This window comes from Alexandromys fortis, unplaced genomic scaffold (genome assembly GCF_014885135.2).
Source record: "Alexandromys fortis isolate MF-2015 unplaced genomic scaffold, M_Fortis_MF-2015_v1.1 scaffold_146, whole genome shotgun sequence".
In the NCBI taxonomy this organism is placed as follows: domain Eukaryota; kingdom Metazoa; phylum Chordata; class Mammalia; order Rodentia; family Cricetidae; genus Alexandromys; species Alexandromys fortis.
The window spans coordinates 83596-107723 of record NW_026068042.1 but is presented as its reverse complement, the minus strand read 5'-3'; the positions used below and the strand labels follow the sequence as shown (position 1 = coordinate 107723).

General features: G+C 48.6%; 2 protein-coding genes across 3 annotated transcripts; one reads left to right on the top strand and one right to left on the bottom strand.

The window, feature by feature from the left end:
- Positions 1 to 2908: 2908 nt before the first annotated feature.
- Positions 2909 to 3640, bottom strand: Bola2b (bolA family member 2B). The gene is made up of 3 exons (XM_050165920.1): positions 3496 to 3640; positions 3317 to 3414; positions 2909 to 3051 (listed from the first exon to the last, which is right to left on the bottom strand). Exons 1-3 carry the CDS (start codon positions 3556 to 3558, stop codon positions 2952 to 2954), a joined length of 261 nt encoding a protein of 86 aa, XP_050021877.1. The 5' UTR covers positions 3559 to 3640; the 3' UTR covers positions 2909 to 2951.
- A 314-nt stretch (positions 3641 to 3954) lies between these two features.
- Slx1a (SLX1 homolog A, structure-specific endonuclease subunit) lies at positions 3955 to 7206 on the top strand. 2 transcript variants are annotated; one of them, XM_050165919.1, is made up of 6 exons: positions 3955 to 4139; positions 5845 to 5896; positions 6002 to 6340; positions 6626 to 6753; positions 6911 to 6995; positions 7156 to 7206. In XM_050165919.1, the coding sequence occupies exons 1-6, from the start codon at positions 3961 to 3963 to the stop codon at positions 7183 to 7185; spliced, it is 813 nt and encodes a 270-aa protein (XP_050021876.1). In that variant the 5' UTR covers positions 3955 to 3960; the 3' UTR covers positions 7186 to 7206. The 2 variants fall into 2 exon arrangements, with proteins under 2 accessions (XP_050021876.1, XP_050021875.1); XM_050165918.1 differs by having other exon boundaries at positions 7074 to 7206.
- The last annotated feature ends 16922 nt before the right edge of the window (positions 7207 to 24128 follow it).

Genomic DNA, 24128 nt, shown 5'->3' with positions numbered 1-24128 from the left:
CCTCTCCGACTCTGGTGAACTGACCAGCCCCACGGCTTCCCCTTGATGGTTCTGAATGCACTATCCCATGCAGGGTTGCAGGTCACTCCCAAATGCACTGTAGCAAATGAATGGGGCCTTGGATGGAAGGATGGATACCCAGCAATGGAGCTGAGAGCTGTTCTGCTTCCTAGCTCCATCTCGGAGTGGAAGGTCTGAGTCATCCAAATCCCTATCTTAGGGCCCCAGATTTTCCAAATCCACCCAAGTCTTTTCTTGTGTTTTCTATGGCAGTGCTGGGGACCAAAGCTATAACCACTCACATGCGAGGCGAGCTCTCTATCACTCTAGCTATGCCCCTAGCTCCGACCCCAAATTAGCATTTCCTGGTTAACTTGCATACAAACTGCATACAACTGTACTGACACCGGTGCTTATGGCGAAACCAACCAGCACATGGTCACGTTTTCCAAACTATAAATTCAAAGAACAAAAACAAGACTTCTGATCAGACCTGACTCACACCTGTAATCCAAACCCTTGGGAGACTGAGCAACTGCTGGGGGTTTCAAGCCAGAAACTCAGTTGAGAGTGGTAATAAATTGAGATACTGCCTCAAAAACCAAACCAAACCAGAAATGGAGCTTGGGATGCACCCTGGTTGGCAGCATGCGCCAGGTCCTGGGTTTAATCCCTAGCAGAAACCAGGTGTGGAAACCCACACCTGTAATCTCAGCACTTGGGAGGTGATGGCAGGAGAATCAGAAGTTCAAAGGTAGCCTAAGACAGAGACCCTGTCTCAAAACAACTGCTAATAAGATAACAACAACAATAACAACAACAACAACAACAAAAGGCCGGAAAGATGACTTAGTGGGTTAGTGTTTGCTCTGAGATCATGAGGGATGCTAACCAAATCCCAGCACCCACGTAACAGCATGGGTGTTCCCGCAAACGCCTGTAACCCCAGTAGGTCTGATGTGGATAGAGACAGGACTGTGGGGCTGGCTGGCTTCCAGCCTAACAGAGAGAGATACAAGCACCAGTTTCAGGGAGAGATTCTGCCTCAAAGGAATAAGTAGAAAGTGACAGAAGACATCTGACATCCTCTTCTGGCCTCTACTCACGTGTACATGCATGTACACGTGGACACATACACATGTACACCTGCATACACACACATTACTACATACACATAAGTAAAAATAACTCTTGTGCTAGAGATGTAGCTCAGTGGCCCTTTCAGAGGACTGGAGTTCAGGTCCCCACATCGGCATCAGGCGGCCCACAACCACCCACAACTCCAGCTTCATGAAACTTGATGCCCTCTGCAAGCAACTACAGGCAAATCCACAAAGACAAATAAGCCAGACGTGGTGAGCTGTGCTTTTAGCTGTGGTAGCAGAGGCAAGCAGATCTCTAAGTTCCAGGACAGCCAGGGCTACACTGAGAGACCCCGTCTCAAACAAACACACACACACAAACAAAAACTACCTAACAAAACAAAGACAATATCCCATAAAGGCAAAGCTTAGAAACCAGGAAACAGCCTGACCTGGACTAAAACACAGAGACAAGGGCTGGCTGAAGGACAGTTCTGGGGTTCCAGTTTAAGAAACCCCCTTCCATTCACAACATTCTGTGGCCTTGGAGCATTTCCTGTGGATTTCACAGGACCTGGAGTTTGAGGAAGACAGGGAAGAACAGATCTCTTATACCCTGTCTATAGGAGGGAGTGTTTTTTTTTTTGTGTTTCTGACTGTCTCACACAGCCCAGGATGGTCTTGAACTCCTAACTCTTCTGCCTCTACCTCTCAAGTGCTATTTCAAGGGTGCATCATGATGCCTGGTTTATGTGGCCCTAAGGATTGAACCTAGGGCTTCACGTGTGCTAGGCAAGCACTCTGCCAACAGCTATATCCTCGGCATGGGAGTAGCTTTTGGTGCCTAGTGGATGGGAGACTCCAGAGCTGGAATGATATAGAGGAGCCTGGGAGGGTATCATGGCCGTGCCAAGGCTGAATCCATACAGTCCAGAGAACACCCAGGACCCCAGCCCCAGCCCTTTTCTTCTTCAGCATTGTCACAGAATTATCTGGACATAAAGAACGGCACACAAACAGGCCTGCCTGCCCAGCTGTGTTTCACCCTCTGGCAGGACATGTGATCCTGGGCAAGTCCCTTCTCCCCTATAAACTGGAAGAGGGCCGTTACTGGGGAATGAAGGGGTCACTCCTCTAGAGATACAGGCTAGGCATCTTTCCTGTGACTGAATCACTGCCTCTCCAGAGGAAGAAAAAAAGTCCAGGAAATGATCCTGGGGATGGAGAAGGCCTGACCAGCGACGACTATGACTCCAGCTGGACCAGTTTCTTTGATGGAAGAACGAGAAGGCAGAGGCAGAGGTAACTGAGCGCTAAGTGTCAGAGACAGGCCTTGGCAGTATGGAGAGGTACTGAGTGTGGTGACAGACATCTGAGTCACGGTTGCATGAAGACTGAGGTGAGAGAACCATCTGAGTTCATGAATTTAAGAACAGTCTGGAAAACACATTGAGAGCCCGTCTCAAAGACAAAACAAGACAAAACCAAAGAAGATTGGATGTGGAGGAACTGGACTGAATACCATGTCCCCTGGGGCCTGAAAAGACACTGACAGCATGACAGGGATCGTGTATCTTGTCTCTCTCTCTCTGATACCTCCAGGATCCTGGAGAGGAGATGGTAAGAAAAGGCTGAGGGTTTCTGGTCCTGGGCGGTTGGCAGAGCAGGAACACCTTGCTTTCTGAGGGCGGACCTTGGTGACAGACACCCTCGGCAGAGACTAAAGGACAGGACGATGCTCAAACAATGATGGAGGAGGGGGAGGGGAAAGCCAAGTACCTGACTCAGCCTGAGAGACCTCAAACAGCACACTGACACCAAATGGACCTGATTTACAATTTAATTAATGGCTGTTCAGGCCCGGGTCCCTCATTTCCGCCGCTCTCGGGTCCACTGCTCTGGGGTCAGAGTTTTCTGCTCAAAGGCATGGATGTGCGGGAGCTCTTCAGCTAGGCATTCATTCACCAGTCTGGGCGAGAGATGGGAATGAGAAATGTCCGCCCTCGGCTGCGGTGGTGGGCTCCGAGGAGAGCACGATCAGGGAGATCGGAGATGTCTCCAGGAAGTGGGGATTGGAGGAGAGGACGGATGCCCAACCACAAAGGCAGGCGCACCCTCGGGTTATGGGCCACATCGAGGGGCTTGGGGGTGAGTTAGTCCCCACCCGAGCGGTCAGAGACCTGGGCTACCGCCCCGAGCCCAAAGCGCTGGGCGAGGGGCTCCCGGGGGCTCACCGGTGTCTCTGGAGCAATGGCTTTCCCTCGAACTTAGCGGACACCACCAGGACTCGGAAGCTGGTCGCGCAACGGTTGAGAGTCGTGTCCTCCACCTCCTAGCCGGCAGAAGACCCGGACGATGGGGCGCTTGCCCTGGAGCCCTTCCCCGCCGCCCGAGTCCCCGTCCCCGCACTCACCACATGCTCTGCCTCCAGGTCCCGCCGCAGCTTCTCGCGGAGGTACTCCGCGCTGAGTTCCATAGTCACAGCCCGGCGGGGGAACAGGCAGGCGTGCCCAGAGCCCCGCCTTCCGCCCTCACTGAAGCCACTTCCTCACACGCCGCTCACTTCCGCCCTTCCTGAGGCGGACTGGAAGGCAGCACTTCCGTCTCCTGGCACAGCGCTTGGGAGGCTCCGCCCCAGCAGTTAGCCAATCGGAGCTGGGCTGGAGGGCCGCGGGCGCTGCGGCCGCGTTTGCACATCCTCCTCCTGCCAGCAGGTGGCGCACCAAGCAGCGCTGCCGGGTTTCCAGCGCGCTAGACGATCACCCTCGAGTGCTTTTTCCTAAACAAATGTTTTGCAGTCCTGGCTACCCAGCCCTTTCCGAGGTCCGAGGTCCCAGAAACCACCCCCCACTTCGGACCTCCAACCCAGAAAGTTCCGATGGGACATACAGCAAGACCGGGGCGCTTCTACGGTGTCTACCTGCTCTACTGCCAGAACCCTCGGCATCGGGGCCGCGTGTACGTGGGATTCACTGTCAATCCTGCTCGTCGCGTCCGGCAACACAACGCCGGTCGCAAAAAAGGTGGCGCCTGGCGGACCAGCGGGCGAGGACCCTGGTAAGAGGGCCCCGAAGTCTTGCCGGAAGGCTCCGGATTGGAGGCGGGCCGCCTGGACAGAAGCCCGAAGACCGAGGCGGGACCATTTCTGTGATCGCGGGCGGTGCTGAGTCCCTGGCCTGTCACCCGGGCGAGCTTAGCGGGAGGGCGGCACCTTGTGGACTCTGTGAACGCTGGGTTAAGATTTGGGATGGTTAATTGGGGAACGAGATCAGAAGCTAAAGGCTGGTCTGTAACTCCAGTACCAGGGTATGGAACGCCCTCTTCTGACCTCTGCATCCTTAGAGGCAAAGACACTCATATACATAAAATATTAAAATAAATCCAAGAAAAAAATTAAATACAAAAGATAAGTTATGAAGTCAGCCAAAGTGCTTGTCTTAGGATTACTATTGCTGTGATGAAACACCGTGACCAAAAAGCTTCCTGGGAAGGAAAGATTTATTTGGCTTACTTTCCCAAGCACTGTTCATCATTGGAGGAAGTCAGGACAAACAAGAAAGAGCTGGTGCAGAGGCCGTGAACCTAGGACCACCAGCCCAGGGATGGCACCACCCACAAAGGGCCTCGCCCTCCCCCCCCATCAATCACTAATTAATAAAATGCCCTACAGGCTTGAATACAGCTCGATCTTATGGAGGAATTTTCTCAGTTGAGACTCTCTCTTCTCTGATGACGACACCTTGTGTCAAGTTGACATAAAACTATCCAGCACAAGCCCATTAACAGGGGAGTGGGAGAAGAAAGAATGTGACGTATACAAGATGTAGTTTTTAAAAACCGGTTTATTTTTATTTGATTCATATTGAGTGTTTTGCCTTCATCCTAAGTGCAACATGTTCATGCAGTGCCCGCAGAGGTCAGAAGAGGGCGCCAGATCCCCTGGACTGGGAGTTACAGACAGTTCAGAGCCCAGGTTCTATGCGAGAGCAAGTGCTCCTAAATGAACCACCTCTCCAGCCCCCAAATGCAATTTGACTCAGCCATAATGGTAAATGAAATTATATCCCTTGAAAGAAAGTGGATGGAACTGGACATCACCGTGTTAAGTTATATAACAATATCTCAACTTATTTCCCATGCGGAATTTAAAGAAAAAGTTATGAAAGTAGGAAGGTAACTATTTGGAATGAGGAAGAAGGCCAAAAAAAATGGGGAAGTGGTTATAATAAGTAATGTCAGAATACATTACATAAGTAGGAGAATGTCGATGCAACTGTTACTTTGTACAGTTAATATACACCAGTAAAAAAAATTGTTTTAAAGACTGGACTCAGGAAAAACAAAGCAAAACAAAAAGACCGGGTGGTGGTAGTGCACGCTTTTAATCTCAGCTATTGGAAGGCAGAGGAGGGCGGATCTCTGTGAGTTCGAGGTTAACCTGGTCTGCAGAGCAACTTCCAGGACAGCCAGGGTTATACAGAGAAGCCCTGTGTGTGTGTGTGTGGGGGGGGGGAGACTGGAATCAAGGGCGGTGGTCAGCAAGGCTAGGGCCAAAACACTACTACTTAGAAAGGACAGGAATCAAGGACTGGCCTAGGTGCAGGTGCGTGGGATTTACATCTCCATGAAAGGTTCAAGCCCTAATGACAAGGTGTGAAGTGCTGTGAACTGGAACACAGGCCGGGGTGGGGGTGGGGCATTGAGCTGCTATCGGGATTGAGGTGGGATAGGGACTCACTCATTGGCCTTGCCTTCTCCCAAGGGACATGGTGCTGATCCTGCACGGTTTTCCGTCTGCTGTAGCCGCCCTTCGGGTAAGAAAGGTGTCTTAAGGACGGGCTGGCCCGGGGGTTTAGAGTTTGTCTAGAGGACCTTGCCCAGGACCGCCCTGACTTTGTTGTCTGTGTCCCTTCCTATAGTTTGAATGGGCCTGGCAGCATCCTCAAGCCTCACGCCGCCTGACTCATGTGGGGCCGCGCCTGCGCAGCGAGGCGTCCTTCGCCTTCCACCTGCGTGTGTTGGCACACATGCTCCGAGTTCCTCCCTGGGTGCGCCTCCCTCTAACACTGCGCTGGCTGCGACCGGACTTCCGCCATGAACTTTCTCCAGTGCCACCACCACACATGCCCATTGCCTTTGGGCCAGTACCACCCCAGCCCTTGGTCCCGAAGCGACTCACTGCAAGTGAGACTGACAGCGAGCACCAGCTGGATGGAGGCGCCAAGGGCAGCTGCATGCTGTGTGCACGTATGCTGCAGGTAGGGGCACATCAGGGCTGAGACCCCAGAGTTTGCCTACCCTGACCCAGTCTCATGAGGACAATGGTACTTTCGGCTGTTTCCTGGCCCATCAGTATCTACTACGGGGCCGTTAGCGCCTCTGACTGGGCAACCAGCCACCATGTCGATCTTTCCTGGCCTCCTGAAGTCATAGCTCTTCTGTGTGCTTCCTGCTTTTTCCGTTTCTTTCTTGTCTCACGAGCTGCGTGCTGCTCTTGGTTACTTCAAGTTCCTCCCATGTCTCCTTACCGCCATCTCTGACAGGATGAAGAAGGCCCCCTGTGCTGCCCCCACCCCGGTTGTCCCCTCAGAGCCCATATCGTCTGCCTGGCAGCGGAGTTCCTGCGGGAAGAGCCGGGGCAGCTTCTGCCCCTAGAGGGTCATTGTCCTAGGTGAGTCCAGGCTTCTCCCCAGCCTGTGTAGGTCTGGAAAGAAGGTGCCCCGTGTTTCAGTCCTGGCTAGGGAACCTCACCTTGACACTCAGGGCCTAGGTGGAGGGGCCTGGGGATGCCTGACTCTGCCATCTCTACCAACTGCACCGTTTGGCAGCTGTAAGAAGTCTCTGCTCTGGGGAAGCCTGATCGGGCAGTGCCACGTGGACACCGAGGAGGAAGAGGACTTGGAATTAGAAGAGGTGAGAGCTGGCTCTGGCCCCAACCTCCCCCAGTCCTCCTAGACGACCTCTGACCTACCCTTTTGTCCTTCCTTCCAGGAGCACTGGACAGACTTGCTAGAGACCTGATCCCACGTGTCCCCAACTTTCACCCCTGGCCCTTTTCTGTCTCTCTCTTCAGTGTTCTTTAGCTTTTACTCGGGCGCAATAAAAAAAAGCTGAGTTCAGGGTACCTCCTGGTGTTTTCTCGGAGAAGGGCAGGAAGGGATGAAGTGAAGACGAGGCTCTGGACCTGACCACGTGGCCTTGCTACTCCCTTGCCTTTCTCAGAGGTAACAGTTACTGTGTTCATTCGCTTTCCCGTGACTGTGATAAACCCTGGGACCAGCGACTTGGGGAGAAAAGAGCTTGTTTCCTCTTATGCTTCCAGGTAATGGCCCATCGGTGAGGCACCCAGAGCAGACCCTGGGAGAAGACTGCTTGCCCGCTCAGTCTCTCTGGTGGTGCTTTAGTGACTCTTACACAACCCAGGACCTGCGTAGGGCTGGCACTGTCCACAGTGAGCTGGGCCCTCTCAGCTCAATCAACAATCAAGAAAACGCCCCCCCCCCATGGGGCTGGAGAGATGGCTCAGAGGTTAAGAGCACTGGCTGCTCTTCCAGAGGTCCTGAGTTCAATTCCCAGCAACCACATGGTGGCTCACAACCATCTGTACTGAGATCTGGCGCCCTGCTCTGGCATGCAGGCATACATCGAGGCAGAATGTATACATAATAAATAAATCTTTAAAAAAAAAAAAAGAAAACGTCCCCACAGACATGCCCATAGGTCCATCTGGCTGAGGCAGGCCCCCACTGAGAATCCCTCAGGTAAGGCTGGGCTATGCAAAGCTGACAGCCGAAGCCCAGGAGACCAGCGCCTGTGGCTTGGAGCCTGCGCACCTCTGTTGAGAGCACACAGGTCCTGTACTCACAGAGAAGCACCAGGGAAGCCAGGTTACACATGCATGGTTGCCTTTTCGAGGGAAAATATGTATGTTTTCTGCCCAGAAGCCTGGGAATGGAGGTGGCTAACAGTCTGGGTAGCCACTGTCTTATCTGTAGGGTCACTCCGTACCTGGCTCCCCCAAAACTCCCACAACCAGGACCAGAGGTGGCTAATAGCCCAGATGACCTCTACACTAGCTGTATGACCGAGACCACGACAGATCCTCCCCTTGGTGAAGATACCGCAGCAGCAGCCTACCGACCTCATCTTCATGAAGTGTCGGGTACTCTGAGAAGACTTTCTGTGTAGTCATGTCTCCTTGCGCATACAGGGCTGTGTTACACCAGGAGACTTTCTCCAAAATTGTACTGCACTTTAATACGTGTACAGTAAGCTGCCTGGTGCCAGACTCTTGAAGTTTGAACCCACAGCAGCTACTGAGTTGCGCTGAACCATGTGTTTCCTCCTTGTCTCATGCGCCATTCCTCTGCCAACCCTGATGTTTGCAGGGAGCCCCACAAGCCCTCAGAGCAAAGCTTGCTGCGAGCTCTCAATCCAGGTGTTACTGAACCCGTGAGTTCCAACCTATACCACGTCGGTCTGACCACCCATTCTCAGTAATCCAACCAGAAGAGCCAAAGTAAAAGTTCAGAGCAGAAAAGGGACATTTATAGTGGGAAGAGGGATAAAGGGGTCCAGCAAACCCCTTGAGTCCATCTTCAAGGTCCTTCACTGAGTTTAAATAGATGTCCACGGATATGCACACCCACGCAGTCCTTGTCAAGGTCTGGTCACACCCACCACTAACATCTCATCCTGTCAGGAGGTTGGACGAGGTGTTGGACTATGTGAGATCTCTTTCAGGGAGACAACTTGCCCCTCTAGCTGGGCTCCTTTCTTTTCCCAGCATGATATTTCTGGAGGAAATTTCCATTTCTTCAGGGTTCATTGTTTCAATAGTCTAAGAGACAGTTTGAGAGACACAAGAGTCTACTAGGTCTATCATGTCTGCCAGGCCAGTTACATAAACACTTGAGACCAAAATGGTGGAAGAGGCTTCCTGCTCTCTACAGAGCCCTGTAGTTCACCTACATGTTGCTCTCTGGCTCCCTTCCCAGGAATCATGAGGTGGGGCTCCCTTCTAGGGCCTTCTGTTCTAATGAGGGTCCTCGTAGGACCCTGTAATTTCCTCAGCTTCCCCCTGCTCTAAACCACCCATGGGCCCTTCATGAGGTCCACCCTGTAATGCTTTAAATAAGATGCTGCAGTCCCCCCCAGGGGAGCAGCGGCAGAAACACTGCAGGTCCCCGAGTGGCAGCAGTGGTCAATGGGCCATGAGACCATGCTGAAGGTCCCCAAGCAGCAGCAGGCAGTGGGCAGCGGGTCCCGAGACCATGGCGGGCCACGAAGGCAGCCGGGTCCCAGGCAGGAAGTCGTGTGGTGGGTGAGAGACTGAGATGGTTAGGTACGCCATGCAGAGTGAAGTTGGATATTTATTTAGTGGGTTATAGAAGGAAGGGAAGGGGAGCAGAAAGAGAGAGGGGGGGCAGAGATGGGGGAAAGGGAGAAGTTGGGAGAAGAGAGAAACAGAAGTTGCCTCTTTGAGAGAGATGGAAAGAGAGGGACTCAAGCTGGAAGCTGAAGATCAGCTTGCCTCGGTGGTGGGGTGGTGGGGGTGGGCGTGGCTTGTCTCTTAAAGAGACAGGACAGACCATTACATTCCCATCTCTTATAACAAAAAGGCGGGAGGTTAGGCACAACAGGTTAAAGGAATTAGGGAGGCAGATTATCAAGACTGCTTCCTGCTTATTTGTGGGCGTTGTCTTGTGGGGGAACCTGAGAAAGCTGGGTGCTGGTCATATCCTGGGGTAGTTGGTCTCTTTGTTCCTGTCCAGTGTTTGTGGTATGGAACTGTCTGGTGTCTCTTATACCTGTTTAAGGTATTGGCAGAACAGAGGACAAAGTTAAGTTTAGGAAAATTTTTAGGACTAGGGAATTGAGAAGGGTATATCTGACCTGTTTGAGGTGGATCCTTCTATTCGACTCCCTGGAACTCACAAGAATTCTTTGGGTTTGTGAAAACAGAAGTTTTAGACAGCAGCAGAATGATTGTGACAGATGTTTACACACCTATCACTCTAGTTTCAAATTCTCACAAACCAGGAAGTTCTTAGAAAAACCTGAGGAAGCCCTACCCTCAGCTCTTGTTTTCCTCACTGCTGGTCTGCAGCCTGGTCTGCAGCCAACTGAAAGGAAACTAGCCCCACCCATCCTGCCCTTTCATTCTCTCCCTTGACCTGGTGTGTTAGAAAAGGACCTGTCCTGCAGCAGTGGAGTTTCCAGAGCCAAAACCCAGGTGTAGCAAAACAGCCCACCTGTGGGTACATTCCACAAAACAAACAGGTGAAAGAGCCTGCACTCCCCAGGCTGTGTACCCAATAAGCTGTGTGCCCAGGAGGCCACAGGCCAGATCCTCTTTAAGTCAGGTGAGTGCCTGCATGAGGTGGGTGGATAAGACAGACGGCCTTTGCCTGCCTAACACCTTGCTCCATCATGTTCCACAGGCTGGCTCTGGTTATATGGGCAGCTCCTATCTGACCTCCACCCGGACTTTCCCCATCTATGCTCTTTCTTCATGCTTATCCCAGCTCAGTGGGGCAACCCCAGTGAACCATTAATTTTGCTCATGCACACAGAAGCCTCTGACCTCCAAACAAGCTCAGTGCCCCAAATAATTATTCTCTGTCCTAATGCCAAGTTGAAAACGGGCTGGGCAGGTGGGATCTAAGAAGTGCATCCTAAACTGGATGTCGACACTTAGAAGAATGCAAATAGATCCATATCTGTCACCATGCACAAGACTCAAGTCCAAGTGGATCAAAGACCTCAACAAAAATCCAACCACACTGAACCTCTAGAAGAGAAAGTGGGAAGTACACTTGAACACACTGGCACAGGAGACCACTTCCTAAGTATAACCCCAGTAGCACAGACATGGAGGGAAACAATAAATGGGACCTCCGAAACTGAGAAACTTCTGTAAAGCAAAGGACATGATCAACAAGACAAAATGGCAACCTACACAATCAGAAAAGATCTTTACCAACCCAACACCAGATCTCCAAAATATACAAAGAACTCAAGAAACTAGACAACTCAAAGAAACTAGACATCAAATTACCAAATAACCCAATTAAAAAATGGGGTACAGTTCTAAACAAAATTCTCAATAGAAGAATCTCAAATGGCCAAAAGACGCTTAAAGAAATCATCATCATCCTTAGCCCTCAAAGAAATGCAAATCAAAACAACTCTTAGATGCTGTGGGACAGTGGTCTTTTATCCTGTCACTTGTATTATTTTTAATAAAATGCTGATTGGCCAGTAGCCAGGCAGGAAGTAGAGGTGGGGCAACGAGAACAGGAGAATTCTGGGAAGAAGAAAGCTCAGTCTGCAGTTGTCACCCAGACACAGAGGACACAGATGAGAATGCCACGTGGCTAACACAGACAAGAATTATGGGTTAAGATGTAAGAATTAAGTAATAATTTGTAGGAATTAATTAAAAGAAGCCTGAGCTACTAGGCCAACCAGTTTATGATTAATGTAGACCTCTGTGCATTTCTTTGGGACTGAAAGACTGTGGGACCTGGTGAGGCAGAAACCTCTGTCAACACTTAGATTCCATATTACACCAATCATAATGGCTAAGATAAAAAACACTGATGACAACTTCTGCTGGAGAGGATTTGGAGTAAGGGGAACACTTCTCCATTGCTGGTGGGAGTGCAAAATTGCACAGCAGCTGTGGAAATCAGTATGGCCATTTCTCAGAAAATTAGCAATCAGTCTACCTCAAGACCCAGCAATATCGCTCTTGGGCATATACCCAAAGGATGCTCAATCATACCATAAGGATACTTGCTCAACTATATTCAAAGCAGCATTATTCATAATAGTCAGAACCTAGAAACAACCTAGATGCCCCTCAACTGAAGAATGGATAAAGAAAATGTGGTACATTTATACAATGGAGTAGAACTCAGCAGTAAAACAATGACATCTTGAAATTTGCAGGCAAATGGATGGAACTAGAAAAAAAAAATTCTGAACGCAGTAACCCTGACCCAGACAAACGTAGTATGTACTTACTCATAAGTGCATATTAGACATAAAGCAAAGGATAACAGTCTACAGTCCACAATCCCAGAGAAGCCAGAACCCTCATCCAGAAACAGATGGAAGCAGATGCAGAGATCCACAACTAACCTCTGGGCCGAGTTCCTGGAATGCAATCGAAGAGAGGGAGGAGTGATAATATGAACAAAGGTGAACTGCTGTACAGCCAGATGGTACCCACTGCCCTGGAGTTAGATCAGCCTTCCAGTCACACGGCCCTAGCACTTGCTGGCTCCATGAGCTCCAGCTGAGTGTTTGGCACCCCAACGCCTCCTGCTCCTTATGTTCAGGTAGGAGTGCCTTAGGTGGCGGTAGGGATGTGTTGCTAACAGAAGTGGGCTGACTGTTTCGGACCATCCTGACGGTCAAATACTTTGCCAAGGGGATGACCGAAGAGCAAAACCTGCAAGCCTTTCCTGATGACCTGCTCATCAGCACACACCTGAATCTGGGAAGCCAGAAGGGTCTCCTCACCAGGCCTGCAGCTTCCACCTGCAGCCCGGTTCACCTTCCACTTCCTCCTCTCCAGGTACTGCCTGGGTCAGTGTGATACTTGACATGATCTATCAGGATGTTAACCCAGAGAAGTGTCACTGGACCTCATCTATATCTGGGTGTCCTTTCCTAGAGTTCAAAAGCCCCAGTGTCCCCTCAGGTATGTGAGGGAACCCTGGGGAAATGAAGCCCCGAGGGTCCTGATCACCAGCCCTCCCCTAGGCACACTTAGGTCTTGAAGCTCTGGGAAACACACCAGCCCCACAACAGCCTCAAGACAAACTTGCCCATGTCTCTGGTCCCCCATAGCTTGCTGAATGAGATCAAGGTGAGAAGCCAGGGCAGTGTTAGTCCTGGGTAGACCTTGGTCCTCTGTTGCCGAGGTCTCAGCTGGTTCATTAAGGGAGAGGCCATCTTTCAGTGTTGTGGGTTCAGAGTGCAGAGCTAAGAGAAGGGGGTCACAGAACAAGGTTCTCACAGAGCATGGGAGAGAGCTGGCAAGACCCACGCCTGGGGACCAACCTGGCTTTAGACCTTTGTGTTAGCTTGTTTATCCTCAATGTGAATAAAAGAGAACTCTGGGTCTGTTCTGACTCATGGCTTCAGGACACACTGAATCTTTTTTCTGGGTTGTGGGGAGGCAGGATGTCATGATGGAAGTGCATCATGGGAAATCAGTAAGGTACCACAACAGCATTGATGCTGCACATCTTTCCTGCCAAGCCAACCTCCTGGCACTCAGCACCTCCCAGGAATGCCACCAAATATGTAGGACCAATCCCTGCATTAGGTCAGTCTTCACCAGCTAGCCACTTCCCAGTGCTACTGCGCAGCTACAACCTAGCCTTCCACAAGAGAGCTTTGGGGGAATGTGCCCTCATAACTAACCCATGCCAGGAACAAGCCCTGGATAAATCCCGGGGCAGTGGTACCCATGCCACAAGATAGCAACAGTCCAGCCTGTTTCTCCTTTGCCACCTCCATTGGGTGCTGTGAAGGGTGACAAGAACACAGGATGGGCCAGGCATGGTGTCACATGCCTTTAGTCTCAGCACTGTGGAAGCAATAGGACTTCATGAGTTCGAGGTCAACCTGGTCTACATAGTGAGTTCCAGGTCAGCCATGGTTACATAGAAAGACCCTGTTTACCCGCCTCTTCCCAAAACAAAATGACAGCTAGACGTGGTGATACATGCATATAATCCCAGCATTAAGAAATCAGAGACAGGCAGATCTCTGTAAGTTTAAGCCCAGCTTGATATACAGAGTGAATTCCAGGACAGCCAGGACTACATAGGGAGCTCTGTCCCTCCCTGCCTGAACAAAACAATAAAACAAAGCAAAAGAAATATACCATCCCTTTCTAGTAAAACACACACATACACACACACACCACATGGTGGCACCAGGATCAGGGTAGGGTTTGGTGTGTGAGGATTGGTACTGAGGGTGTGGGACTGTCTGTCCCTGCAGGTGATCTACATTGCCAGAAATGCAAAGGACGTGGCCGTCTCCTATTATAACTTCTACAACATGGCCAAGGTGCACCCTGATCCAGGCACCTGGGACAGCTTCCTGGAGAACTTCATGGAGGGGAAAGGTGAACCTGAGTCTGTAGCACGGAGGGGGCTGGAGCCGATGGCACAGCTGGAGCTTAGGGCACAGCTGGAGCTGACAGGCTTGTCTCTGCCCCATTCCCTTCCCCAGTGTCCTATGGGTCGTGGTACCAGCACGTGAAGGAGTGGTGGGAGCTGACGCGCTCTCACCCTGTTCTCTATCTCTTCTATGAAGACATGAAGGAGGTGAGACTGCCTGCTGCCACTTCCTTCTGTGTCACAGGCAGGAGCATCACTCACCTGGTCCTGTCCTGGCCCCACCCCAGACCAGCCCCTCCCATCCTACCTCCTGGCTAGACCCTCAGTGCAGCTCATCAGAGGGTGCTGCACAGCCTTTATCTTGGAGCAGGTGTTACTCATGTGCCATTGTTGATCTGGTGGTTTGCTGCTCTTGCTTCTTCCTGCTACAACGTGCCAAGTCTGGACACCAGAGATCAAAGTCTTTCCCTGTCCTTATTATAGTCAGGGGCCTCATCCCAGCCCCTGACATCTATCTTTGGAATGCTGGGCAGGAGGTTCCATTTCAAGCCCCCTCCCCTGGGAGTTGCCTTAGTCTAAACTCCACCGTAGTGGGAGGCTGCTTGTTGGTTCCAGGCCACCCAGCTAGCTTAGACCTGAAATAATCACACAGAAACTATATTAATTAAATCACTGCTTTACCCATTAGCTCTAACTTCTTATTGGCTAACTCTTACATATTGATTTAGCCCATCTCAATTAATCTGTGCTTCACCACATGGCTTTGGTTTACCTGGTAAAGTTCCGGTGTTTGTCTCTGGCAGGGCTACATGGCGTCTCTCTCTCTCCACCTTCCTTCTCCCAGCATTCAGTCCAGTTTTTCCTCACCTACCTAAGTTCTGTTCTATCAACAGGCCAAGGCAGTTTCTTTATTCATTAACCAATAAAAGCAACACATAAACAGAATGACCTCCCATACCATTTCCCTTTTTCTGTTTAAACAAAAAGGAAGGCTTTAACTTTAACATAGTAAAATCACATATAACAAAACATATATCAAGCAAGAATTACAGTTACAATATTTATACCTACTTTATCTTTTATCATAACTAAGGAAAACTATAACTATAAATTCTTCAACTCCATCAAAGACTCCAGAAGGATATATATTAACTAAGTAAGCAGGAAGTACATTGTAAGCAACTTCCAAAACTCTAGAATTGACAGAGACATCTCACTGCCTGGACAATCACCCAAAGTTCTTCTGTACCATTGGGGCATCCATCTTCAGCCCACAGGCCCATAGTATCCAGCAGACTTTTCCATGAAGCAGGAAATTTCAAAGACAGTTCCACCTATACTGGAAGTTTGTCAGTCATATTTTTCTGTGTCCTGCAGAATTTCTAGTAGACTCTTCTATGAAGCAGGAACCCCGAAGATTGTCTCACCTTTAGGCAACTTTAGCAGTCCTCTCTCTGTGGGTTCTGCATGTTCAGTTCATCAAACAGTTCAGGCAAGAGCAGTTTCTTGCCCAAATGGCTAAAATACTCCCATGAGGAGCCTCTTTGATGCCCATCTTCCTCTTGAAGTAGACTGGTGCTGCCAGGAGCAGATGTGTCTCACTGTCATGAAAAGTCCTAAGTTCATAAACCACTTAAATGCCATATTCTGAAGGTCTCTGAAAAAAATTGAAGAATACCTAACTAACTGAAATATATCTCTGTCTATCTAGAAAACCTAACTAACATGACTACAATCTTGACTATTATAGATGATTATCTACTAACCTATATTTCTTAATTATACATTACTTTTTTTGGTTTTTTGAGACAGGGTTTCTCTGTAGCTTTGGAGCCTGTCCTGGAACTAGCTTTGTAGGCCAGGCTGGCCTCGAACTAACAGAGATCCGCCTGCCTCTGCCTCCCAAGTGCTGGCATTAAAGGCGTGCGCCACCACTGCTTGGCTATCCATTACATTTTTAAATGAACTGCACAAACACAGAAAGTTAATCAAGAGCAGAAATATACATATAACAAAATTGACCTAAAACTTGTATTAATAAACCAAGATCCACACTAATGCAAAGTATCCATCTCTATAGCATATCCCCCTTTAAATGTAAAGAAACATTTATAAACATATTTGGAAAAATGGGCATAGTTTCTCCAAACTGATTCCTGATGTTTATTGGGCAAAGTATTTTCTTTGGGAGACTGTTCACATCGAACTTTCAGAGGATCTTGTTCTATCATACCATATTAGTCTGGAAGGAATCCACAGGTTCTCATCCTCTATGGAAACAAAAGAAGAACCTCTTTTCCAAAGCAACATACCCTTAGACCCAAATTTTAAAGTCATAATACCTTTATAATATACACACTGGTTTAGCTCAGCAGACCATACAATGCACTGTCTCTCTGTACTTAGCTCATTCACATTCAAAAAATTCAAAAATAACACAATAATATACATAATCCAGACTCTCTGTGAATTTTCCATTTTTATGTGGCTTTTTCTTCTTTTTTTCTTTTTTTTTTTTTGATTTTCGAGACAGGGTTTCTCCGTAGCTTTTTGGTTCCTGTCCTGGAACTAGCTCTTGTAGACGAGGCTGGCCTCGAACTCACAGAGATCCGCCTGCCTCTGCCTCCTGAGTGCTGGGATTAAAGGCGTGCGCCACCACCACCCGGCTTTATTTTTCTTTACTCCTTTTAATCTATGACTGTCTTTAAGGACTTATTTGAAAATGATTTACTTCTTTTCCAACTCTCTATACTCTTTTTCTTCTCTCTCCCAAGCCTATGTACATTTATCCAACACTGTGACTCATTTAGAGGTCTTTGATACCTGGATTTGTCTTTATTGCATATATGTAATTATTTTGTGTCTTGAAGAGCTTTTAGAATGGTAAGCAGCTTGGTTGCAGTGACCCTGAGTGCTGGCTCCACCTCTCTCCACTTTCAAAATGGTGGAGGTACCATTATTGCCAGCTCTGGGGCTGCTAGGTAGGAACCACGCTCAGCACTCTAACTCTGAGAATAAGTGTGCAGCACATAAACCTTTTTCATCTGAGTAATAGCTAAATCTGCCATGCAGAGCACAGTGCATCCTGGAAATATCTCTGTATATGTATGGTGCTGGGAACCTGCCATGCTCTCCTGCCTGAGCAAGCCTGGTAGACCTGATCCCACCATCTGCCCAGGCGGGGAGTGCTGAGTCATGGGCATGATCTCAGCTACTTTCCTCCCGACCCTGAGTGGGCACACAAACACCCAGGCTCACAAATGCCATTCAAATGCTCCATAGCCAGAGTTTGCGCTGGTAGTACAGCCCAGGAAGCCATATTTTAAAACCGCATGGCTTTTTCTCTGCTATGGCTGAATCAGAAAAACCTCCCATAAGGGAGCTGCAGCATGCCACCAGCCAAAAAAAAATGAGGCTAAACTTTGTTTTTCTATGTCTAGAATTCCTTTTCAAGCTTTTTTAGGTTTTAAATAGATTTAGTCCACCACGTTGGTACACCACATGTAGTAGGAGGCTGCTTGTTGGGTCCCGACTGCCTGGCTTGCTTAGACCCGAGATAATCACACAGAAACTACATTAACTAAATCACTGCTTCACCCATTAGCTCTAACTTCTTATTGTCTAAATCTTACATATTAATTTAACCCATCTCCATTAATTTGTGCATCTCCATGTGGCTGTGACTTACCCGGTAAAGTTCCAGCATCTGTCTCTGGCAGGGCTACTTGGCGTCTCTCTCTCTCCACCTTCCTTCTCCCAGCATTCAGTCCAGTTTTCCCCCACCTAAGTTCTGCCCTCTCAACAAGCCAAAGCAGTTTCTTTATTCATTGACCAATAAAAGCAACACATAGACAGAAAGACTTCCCACACTACTCCCTCTGAGAGGGCCTGCCAAGCAGTGACCTCTCCCCAGGGAAGGTCAAGACCACTCCCCTTCAGGTCTACTTAAACTGCCCCCCAGAGAACGAACACTTGGTCTCCGGGTTTTGCATGGCCTCCCCTCTCTCTCTCTTCCCCTCCCCATGCTTTCCCGGTGCCACCCAGGAGCGCTGCATTAGACATGGGCATCTTTTATTCGGTCTGATTTGGTCTGATTGGAATTATTTGCGTCGGTGGAGAGGCTCATCTAAGAAATATTCCTAATATTTGGAGATTCCATGGGGGCGGGGGCTGTTTTTCCCACAAGCCCAGGGTCACATGTTGGAAAACGCCTTTCTTGTCTGTGTTCTCTGCCAGGTTAAGATCGGCTTCCTCTCGGTGAGTTCCCCTTTTTGAGCTGCAGCTAGGGTCCCAGGGGACCCATTTGCACTCCTTCTTCTTTTTTTTTTTCTTTTTTTTGTCAATTTTCGTGTTTTCCATGGAAGTCATGATTGTGCCAAAAGCCCAATTCAAGCTGCGAGCCAGGCCTTGCTGAGATGGGATTTCAGTGTTTCTCATGAACTCCTGTTTTGACCCAAGAGCTCTGTCCCGATGATGCATTGCAACAGGCTTTAGTCCCAATTGGCATAGACTTCTAAATGGGTTCTTGTGATTCAAACTGAATCCTCAAATGCCCCTGGGCTGCCTTTTACAAAAAATCCTTTTAAATTAAGACTATCTAACATTTAACGTAAAACCAAGCAAGGCTCCAAAAGCTCATGGTTACTATATTTGTGCTCCCACCCCTGCTCCCCTCCTCCCCTCCCCCTTCCTGCTGTTTGCTGTTGGTCTCACTCTGGGATTCTCTAAAATGGATCTGTTTCCCCTGTCCTTCCCCTCTAATACCATAGAGTTCCTCCATCGTTTTGTTCTTGTTTCCCCTTACAGCCTCTGCTAATCTGGTCCTTAATGGGACCACCGCTGTGCTTCCCTGGCTTCTGCCACCTACCTACACCAGGATTTTTAAGTTAGCCAGCTAACACATGTTCCTGAAACTTTTATTTGTCTGCCTATTAGAATAATGTGGCCACAGTATGTCTGTGAGTATGTGGGTGCATTTTCATAGTATGCCTGCTTTATGTCTTTATGTGTGCATGATTTAAGATCTGTAAAACTTATAACTCCAGATTTCAACAGCTCTGGAAAAATACAAAGATGTGGGTAATCCCTATTTTGACCCCCACCACCATCTTGGGTAAGACTACCCCACGAGTGCTAGTATTCCTCGACTTATTAAAATATCCCTTTTAGCCAGGTAGTGGTGGTGCATGCGTTTAATCCCAGGACTTGGGAGGAGGCAGGGGCAGGCAGATCTTTGTGAGTTTGAGGCCAGTCTGGTCTACAAGAGCTAGTTCCAGGACAGGCTCCAAAGCTACAGAGAAACCCTGTCTTGAAAAACAGACAAACAAAAAAATTAAAATATCCCTTTTAATCTTCTTATATTTACTAGCATTGGTAAGCTGTAATTAATTGGGTAAAATACATGTCTAAATTTAGCTTATATGTCCAGTTTAAATATAACAGGTAATGGTGCCCAAATCTCGAGTGCCTTTACAGATCTGAGAGTATGGCATTTAACAGAAGAGCTTCTAACACAGAGACTCGCCAGCTCTGCAGCATCCTATAGCTCCTCCAAGAAGATGCGTGGTTACAGAAGACCTTCTGCCTTGAGGCTTGCCTTTGGGTTTGGCAAAGCCACCCACACAGCAAAAAGCGGCCTTCTACCTCTTCAGCTTCCTGGATGCCAGCCACCTGGGGAATCGATCTTCTCATCCTGCCAAGACAAGTAGACTAAATCTCCCCCCTACAGGAAAATATCTGGGCCTCTTGTATTCAGCAAACACTGCTTTTAGGCTGATGTTCTCCAAGGACTAAGGAAAGAGGAGACCACGTGAAACCTGGAGACCACATGTTCATTCTCTGTGGGGCAGTTTAAATAGCGTGTAGGCATGGTCTTGACCCTCCCTGGGGAGGGGTCTCCGCTCAGAGGTGGAATTTGGACTAAGGCAACTCCAGCAGAGGGGGCTTGAAATGGAACTTTCCACCCAACATTCCAAAGATGGGTGCCAGGGGCTGGGATGAGGCCCCCAAGGGAGTCACAACCCACAGGTTGACAACTGCTGCTTTAGACAAATATAAAAAGAGGAGGGAGAGCTGGGTGGTCATTGCATATACTCTTAATCCCAGCACTTGGGAGGCAGAGACAGATGGATCTCTGAGCTAGCCTGGTCTACAGAGTCAGTTCTAGGACAGCTGGGGCTGTTACACAGAGAAACCTGTCTCAAAAAAGACAGACAGAGAGAAGAGAGAGAGAGAGAGAGAGAGAGAGAGAGAGAGAGAGAGAGAAAAGGAAGAGGAATCACCAGATAGTAAACTCTAAAACCAAATAAAGCCTAAGCCCCATGGTGTGGAGAGACGGCTTAGCAATTAAGAGTACTTGCTGCTCTAGTAAAGGACCTGATTTCTGTCCAGTATACATGTTGGGCACTACACAACAGTGTGTAACACTAGCTTCAGGGGACAGACACCTCTGGCCTTCACAGTCACCTGCACTTATAGGCACAACCACCACACACACACACACACACACACACACACACACAATTAAAAATAACAAAAATCTTGGTGGGGTTAAGAGCACTGGCTGCTCTTTCTAGAGGTTCTGAGTTCTATTCCCAGCACCCACATAGTGACTCCCAACCATCTGTAATGAGATCTGATGTCTTCTGTCATGCAGGCACACATGCAGGCAGAACATTCAAATATACAAGTAAATAAAACTCTTAAAAAATAGTAAAATAATAATAGAAATACAATTCTTTAAAAGAAAAAGAAAGGACTAGCGAGATGATTCAGAGGGTGAGAGCACTTGCTGCTCTTCTAGAGGACTTCAGTTCCCAGCACCCACGTCAGGTGGGTCACCACTGTCTGTGAGAGCAGCCCCAGGGGTCAGATGCAAGTGGCCTCCACAGACACCTTCACTAGTGTGCAATGCCCATTTGCAGACATATACACCTACACATAAATAAAAATAATAAAATAAGTGTTTAAATAAAAGGAAAAGCAGCTGGATGGTGGTGACACACGCCTTTAACCCCAGCACTCAGGAGGCAGAGGCAGGACAGCCTGGGCTACAGAGCAAGTTCCAGGACAGTCAGTGCTACACAGAGAAGCCCTGTCTCGAAAAACAAACAACAAAAGATAAGGAAAAGCAAAAGTTGGAATTAACTGGGTGAAGGAAAGAACTGGTTGTGGGAGAACCACAGGGGGAATACGAGAGAGAGAAAAGCATATGAGGAAAAAAAAGTATAATGGCATCATTTATGACAACACATGATAAAATCTATGACTTGTATACCAGCCTGAAAAAAACCAATGAATCTGTAATCTCAGCACTTGGCATATCAGCGCAGGGGGATCCACAGTTCAAAGTCATCCTCAACTACAGAGACTGTGTCTTTTTTTTTTTAAAGGATTTTTTATGATTTATTTAACTTTATTTTATGTGCATTGGTGTGAAGGTGTCAGATCCCCTGGGACTGGATTTACAAACAGTTGTGAGCATTGTGGGTACTGGGAATTGAACCCTGGTCCTCTGGAAGCATAGTCGGTGCTCTTAACCACCAAGCCATCTCTCCAGCCCCGAGACTGGGTCTTAAAATTCCCTTCTGAAGTGAAGACTGAAGCTCATAAGACTCAGAACGTACATGAAGCTGAACAGGAGCAGGATACCCACACCCTACACGGCACAAGGCCTCCATGAGACTACACACAGTACCACCTGCTGGGGGACAGAGACTGACAGCTGAGACAGCAGCAAGCGCTGCTGGCAGCTCCAGGGATTTGGCTGCCTTGTCACCTAAGCTTCTGTAAGTCACCCCAGGTGACTCCCTAGCTCACTAAGCTGGAACCTGGTGGAACTGTTTCTTTACTCTGTCCTTGGCACCCTTTCTGGGTCAAACAACTGTTTGGCAATATCTTTCACGGAGAAGCCACCTAAATGTTCACATCCCCTGTGACTGAGCAGCCCACAGTTCTACCCAGGGGCAACTGTGGCCACGTCAAACCTAAGGATGTGGAGATCGGAGCTCCAAGGGGAGCTCCATGTGAGGAGCAACTCAACACTGCCTCCTGTGAGGCCTGTAGAACCTGTCAGAAGTCTGTGTCTTGTGATTCACTGTGGAGCGGAGAAGGAGAGAAGCATGTGTAGTTAGTGTTTGGGGTCTGAAAGTCTGAGCCCTTCCTCCCTCCTAGACGGCTGGCAGCAGGACGCCCTGTGGTCTGGGGAATACCTGGGTGGTGCAGCACAGACCAGGAGCAGACAGAGAGGGCTTGCAAGCTGCCTTAGCAGGGACTTAGGACAGAACTTTTCTTTCTTTCTTTCTTTCTTTCTTTCTTTCTTTCTTTCTTTCTTTCTTTCTTTCTTTCTTTCTTTCTTTCTTTCTTTCTTTCTTTCTTTCTTTCTTTCTTTCTTTCTTTCTTTCTCTTCCTTCCTTCCTTCCTTCCTTCCTTTCTTTCCTTCCTTCCTTCTTCCTTTTCCCTTCCTTCTCTCTCTCTCTCTCTCTCTCTCTCTCTCTCTCTCTCTCTCTCTCTCTCTCTGTTGGGATCTAAAAGACCTAGGTTGGGAGAGGAATCCATCCAAGTGTACTAAACCCAATGGTTGGAGGGGATGTAGAAAAAGCCAAGTCCCTTAGTTACCTCAGAGCCCCTCCACATACAAGGTGCTATACAGCTGACCTGATTTACAATTTAATTAATGGCTGTTCAGGCCCGGGTCCCTCATTTCAGCCGCTCTCGGGTCCACTGCTCTGGAGTCAGAGTTTTCTGCTCAAAGGCATGGATGTACGGGAGCTCTTCAGCTGGGCATTCATTCACCAGCCTGGGAGAGAGATGGGAATGAGAAATGTCCGCCCTCGGCAGCAGTGGTGGGCTCCGAGGCGAGCATGATCAGGGAGATCGGAGATGTCTCCAGGAAGTGGGGATTGGAGGAGAGGACGGATGCCCAACCACAAAGGCAGGCGCACCCTCGGGTTATGGGCCACACCGCGGGGCTTGGGGGTGAGTCAGTCCCCACTAGGGCGGCCAGAGACCGGGACTGCAGTCCGGAGGACCTCGAACTACAGTTATAGATGTTGTGGGTTCCCAAGAGGGTGTCAGTGTTCTTAACTACTCTTGCTCAAGCCTCAAGCCCCCTTTTCCTCCAACATCACCCCCCTTTTTAAAGCAGGGTTTCACTATGTAGCCCAGGCTGGAGTAAGAGGGGGAAATGTAGAACTTTAAGACAATTCTGAAGCCATTTCTGACAACTCTCAGTACTTCCACACCTCCCCTGGGAACCAAGGGCATAACAGCTATGCATGTACGTCCTGAGATGTTGGGAACTTTCCATCTCCCTGAATAGGGGCAAGATGACCCTTAGGTGTTGACTCAGTTACTGATGTTTTGACTTAGTCCCTGGGAAGAGGCAAAGTGACCCTCAGATGTTTCCCTTACCTCATCTGATCTGGCAACTGCTCTCCAGCCAATTATTGGTAATAGCCCTTTTGAATAAGCCAATCATAATAAAGAACAACCCCCAAACACCCCTTCCTTCTGTGGTTTTTCTCTTTAAAAATAGCCTGTACCAGACATTCAGGGTCATCTAGCCTCCCGACTGCTGGAAGACCCTGTCATGACAGAATTAATAAAATCCTCATGCTTTGACATCAGCTGTGATACAAGAGATGGTCTCTTGGGGCGACTCCTCCTCCTCGGTGATTGGATGCTAGGGTACAACAACCTTAACTCAGGTTATCAGATTGCATGGCAGGTGCCTTTACCCACTGAATCATCCCACTGGAACCTTATTTTATTAATAAACTTTAACAGATTGATAAAGTGAAAATTGGCTACAGAGAAAATGTATTTTTCTCCTTTCTTTCTTTCTTTCTTTCTTTCTTTCTTTTTTTATGTTTTTTTAATTAATTTATTTATTTATTAA

Bases quoted from the DNA above. Each gene is read 5' to 3' on its own strand.
- Bola2b (XM_050165920.1), bottom strand. From the start codon at position 3,558: ATGGAACTCAGCGCGGAGTACCTCCGCGAGAAGCTGCGGCGGGACCTG. The intron at 3,415-3,495 runs GTGAGTGCGGGG...TCTGCCGGCTAG, and splicing joins ACCTGGAGGCAGAGCATGTG to GAGGTGGAGGACACGACTCT. The intron at 3,052-3,316 runs GTGAGCCCCCGG...TCTCTCGCCCAG, and splicing joins CCATTGCTCCAGAGACACCG to ACTGGTGAATGAATGCCTAG.
- Slx1a (XM_050165919.1), top strand. From the start codon at position 3,961: ATGGGACATACAGCAAGACCGGGGCGCTTCTACGGTGTCTACCTGCTC. The intron at 6,341-6,625 runs GTAGGGGCACAT...CATCTCTGACAG, and splicing joins TGTGTGCACGTATGCTGCAG to GATGAAGAAGGCCCCCTGTG. The intron at 6,754-6,910 runs GTGAGTCCAGGC...ACCGTTTGGCAG, and splicing joins CTAGAGGGTCATTGTCCTAG to CTGTAAGAAGTCTCTGCTCT.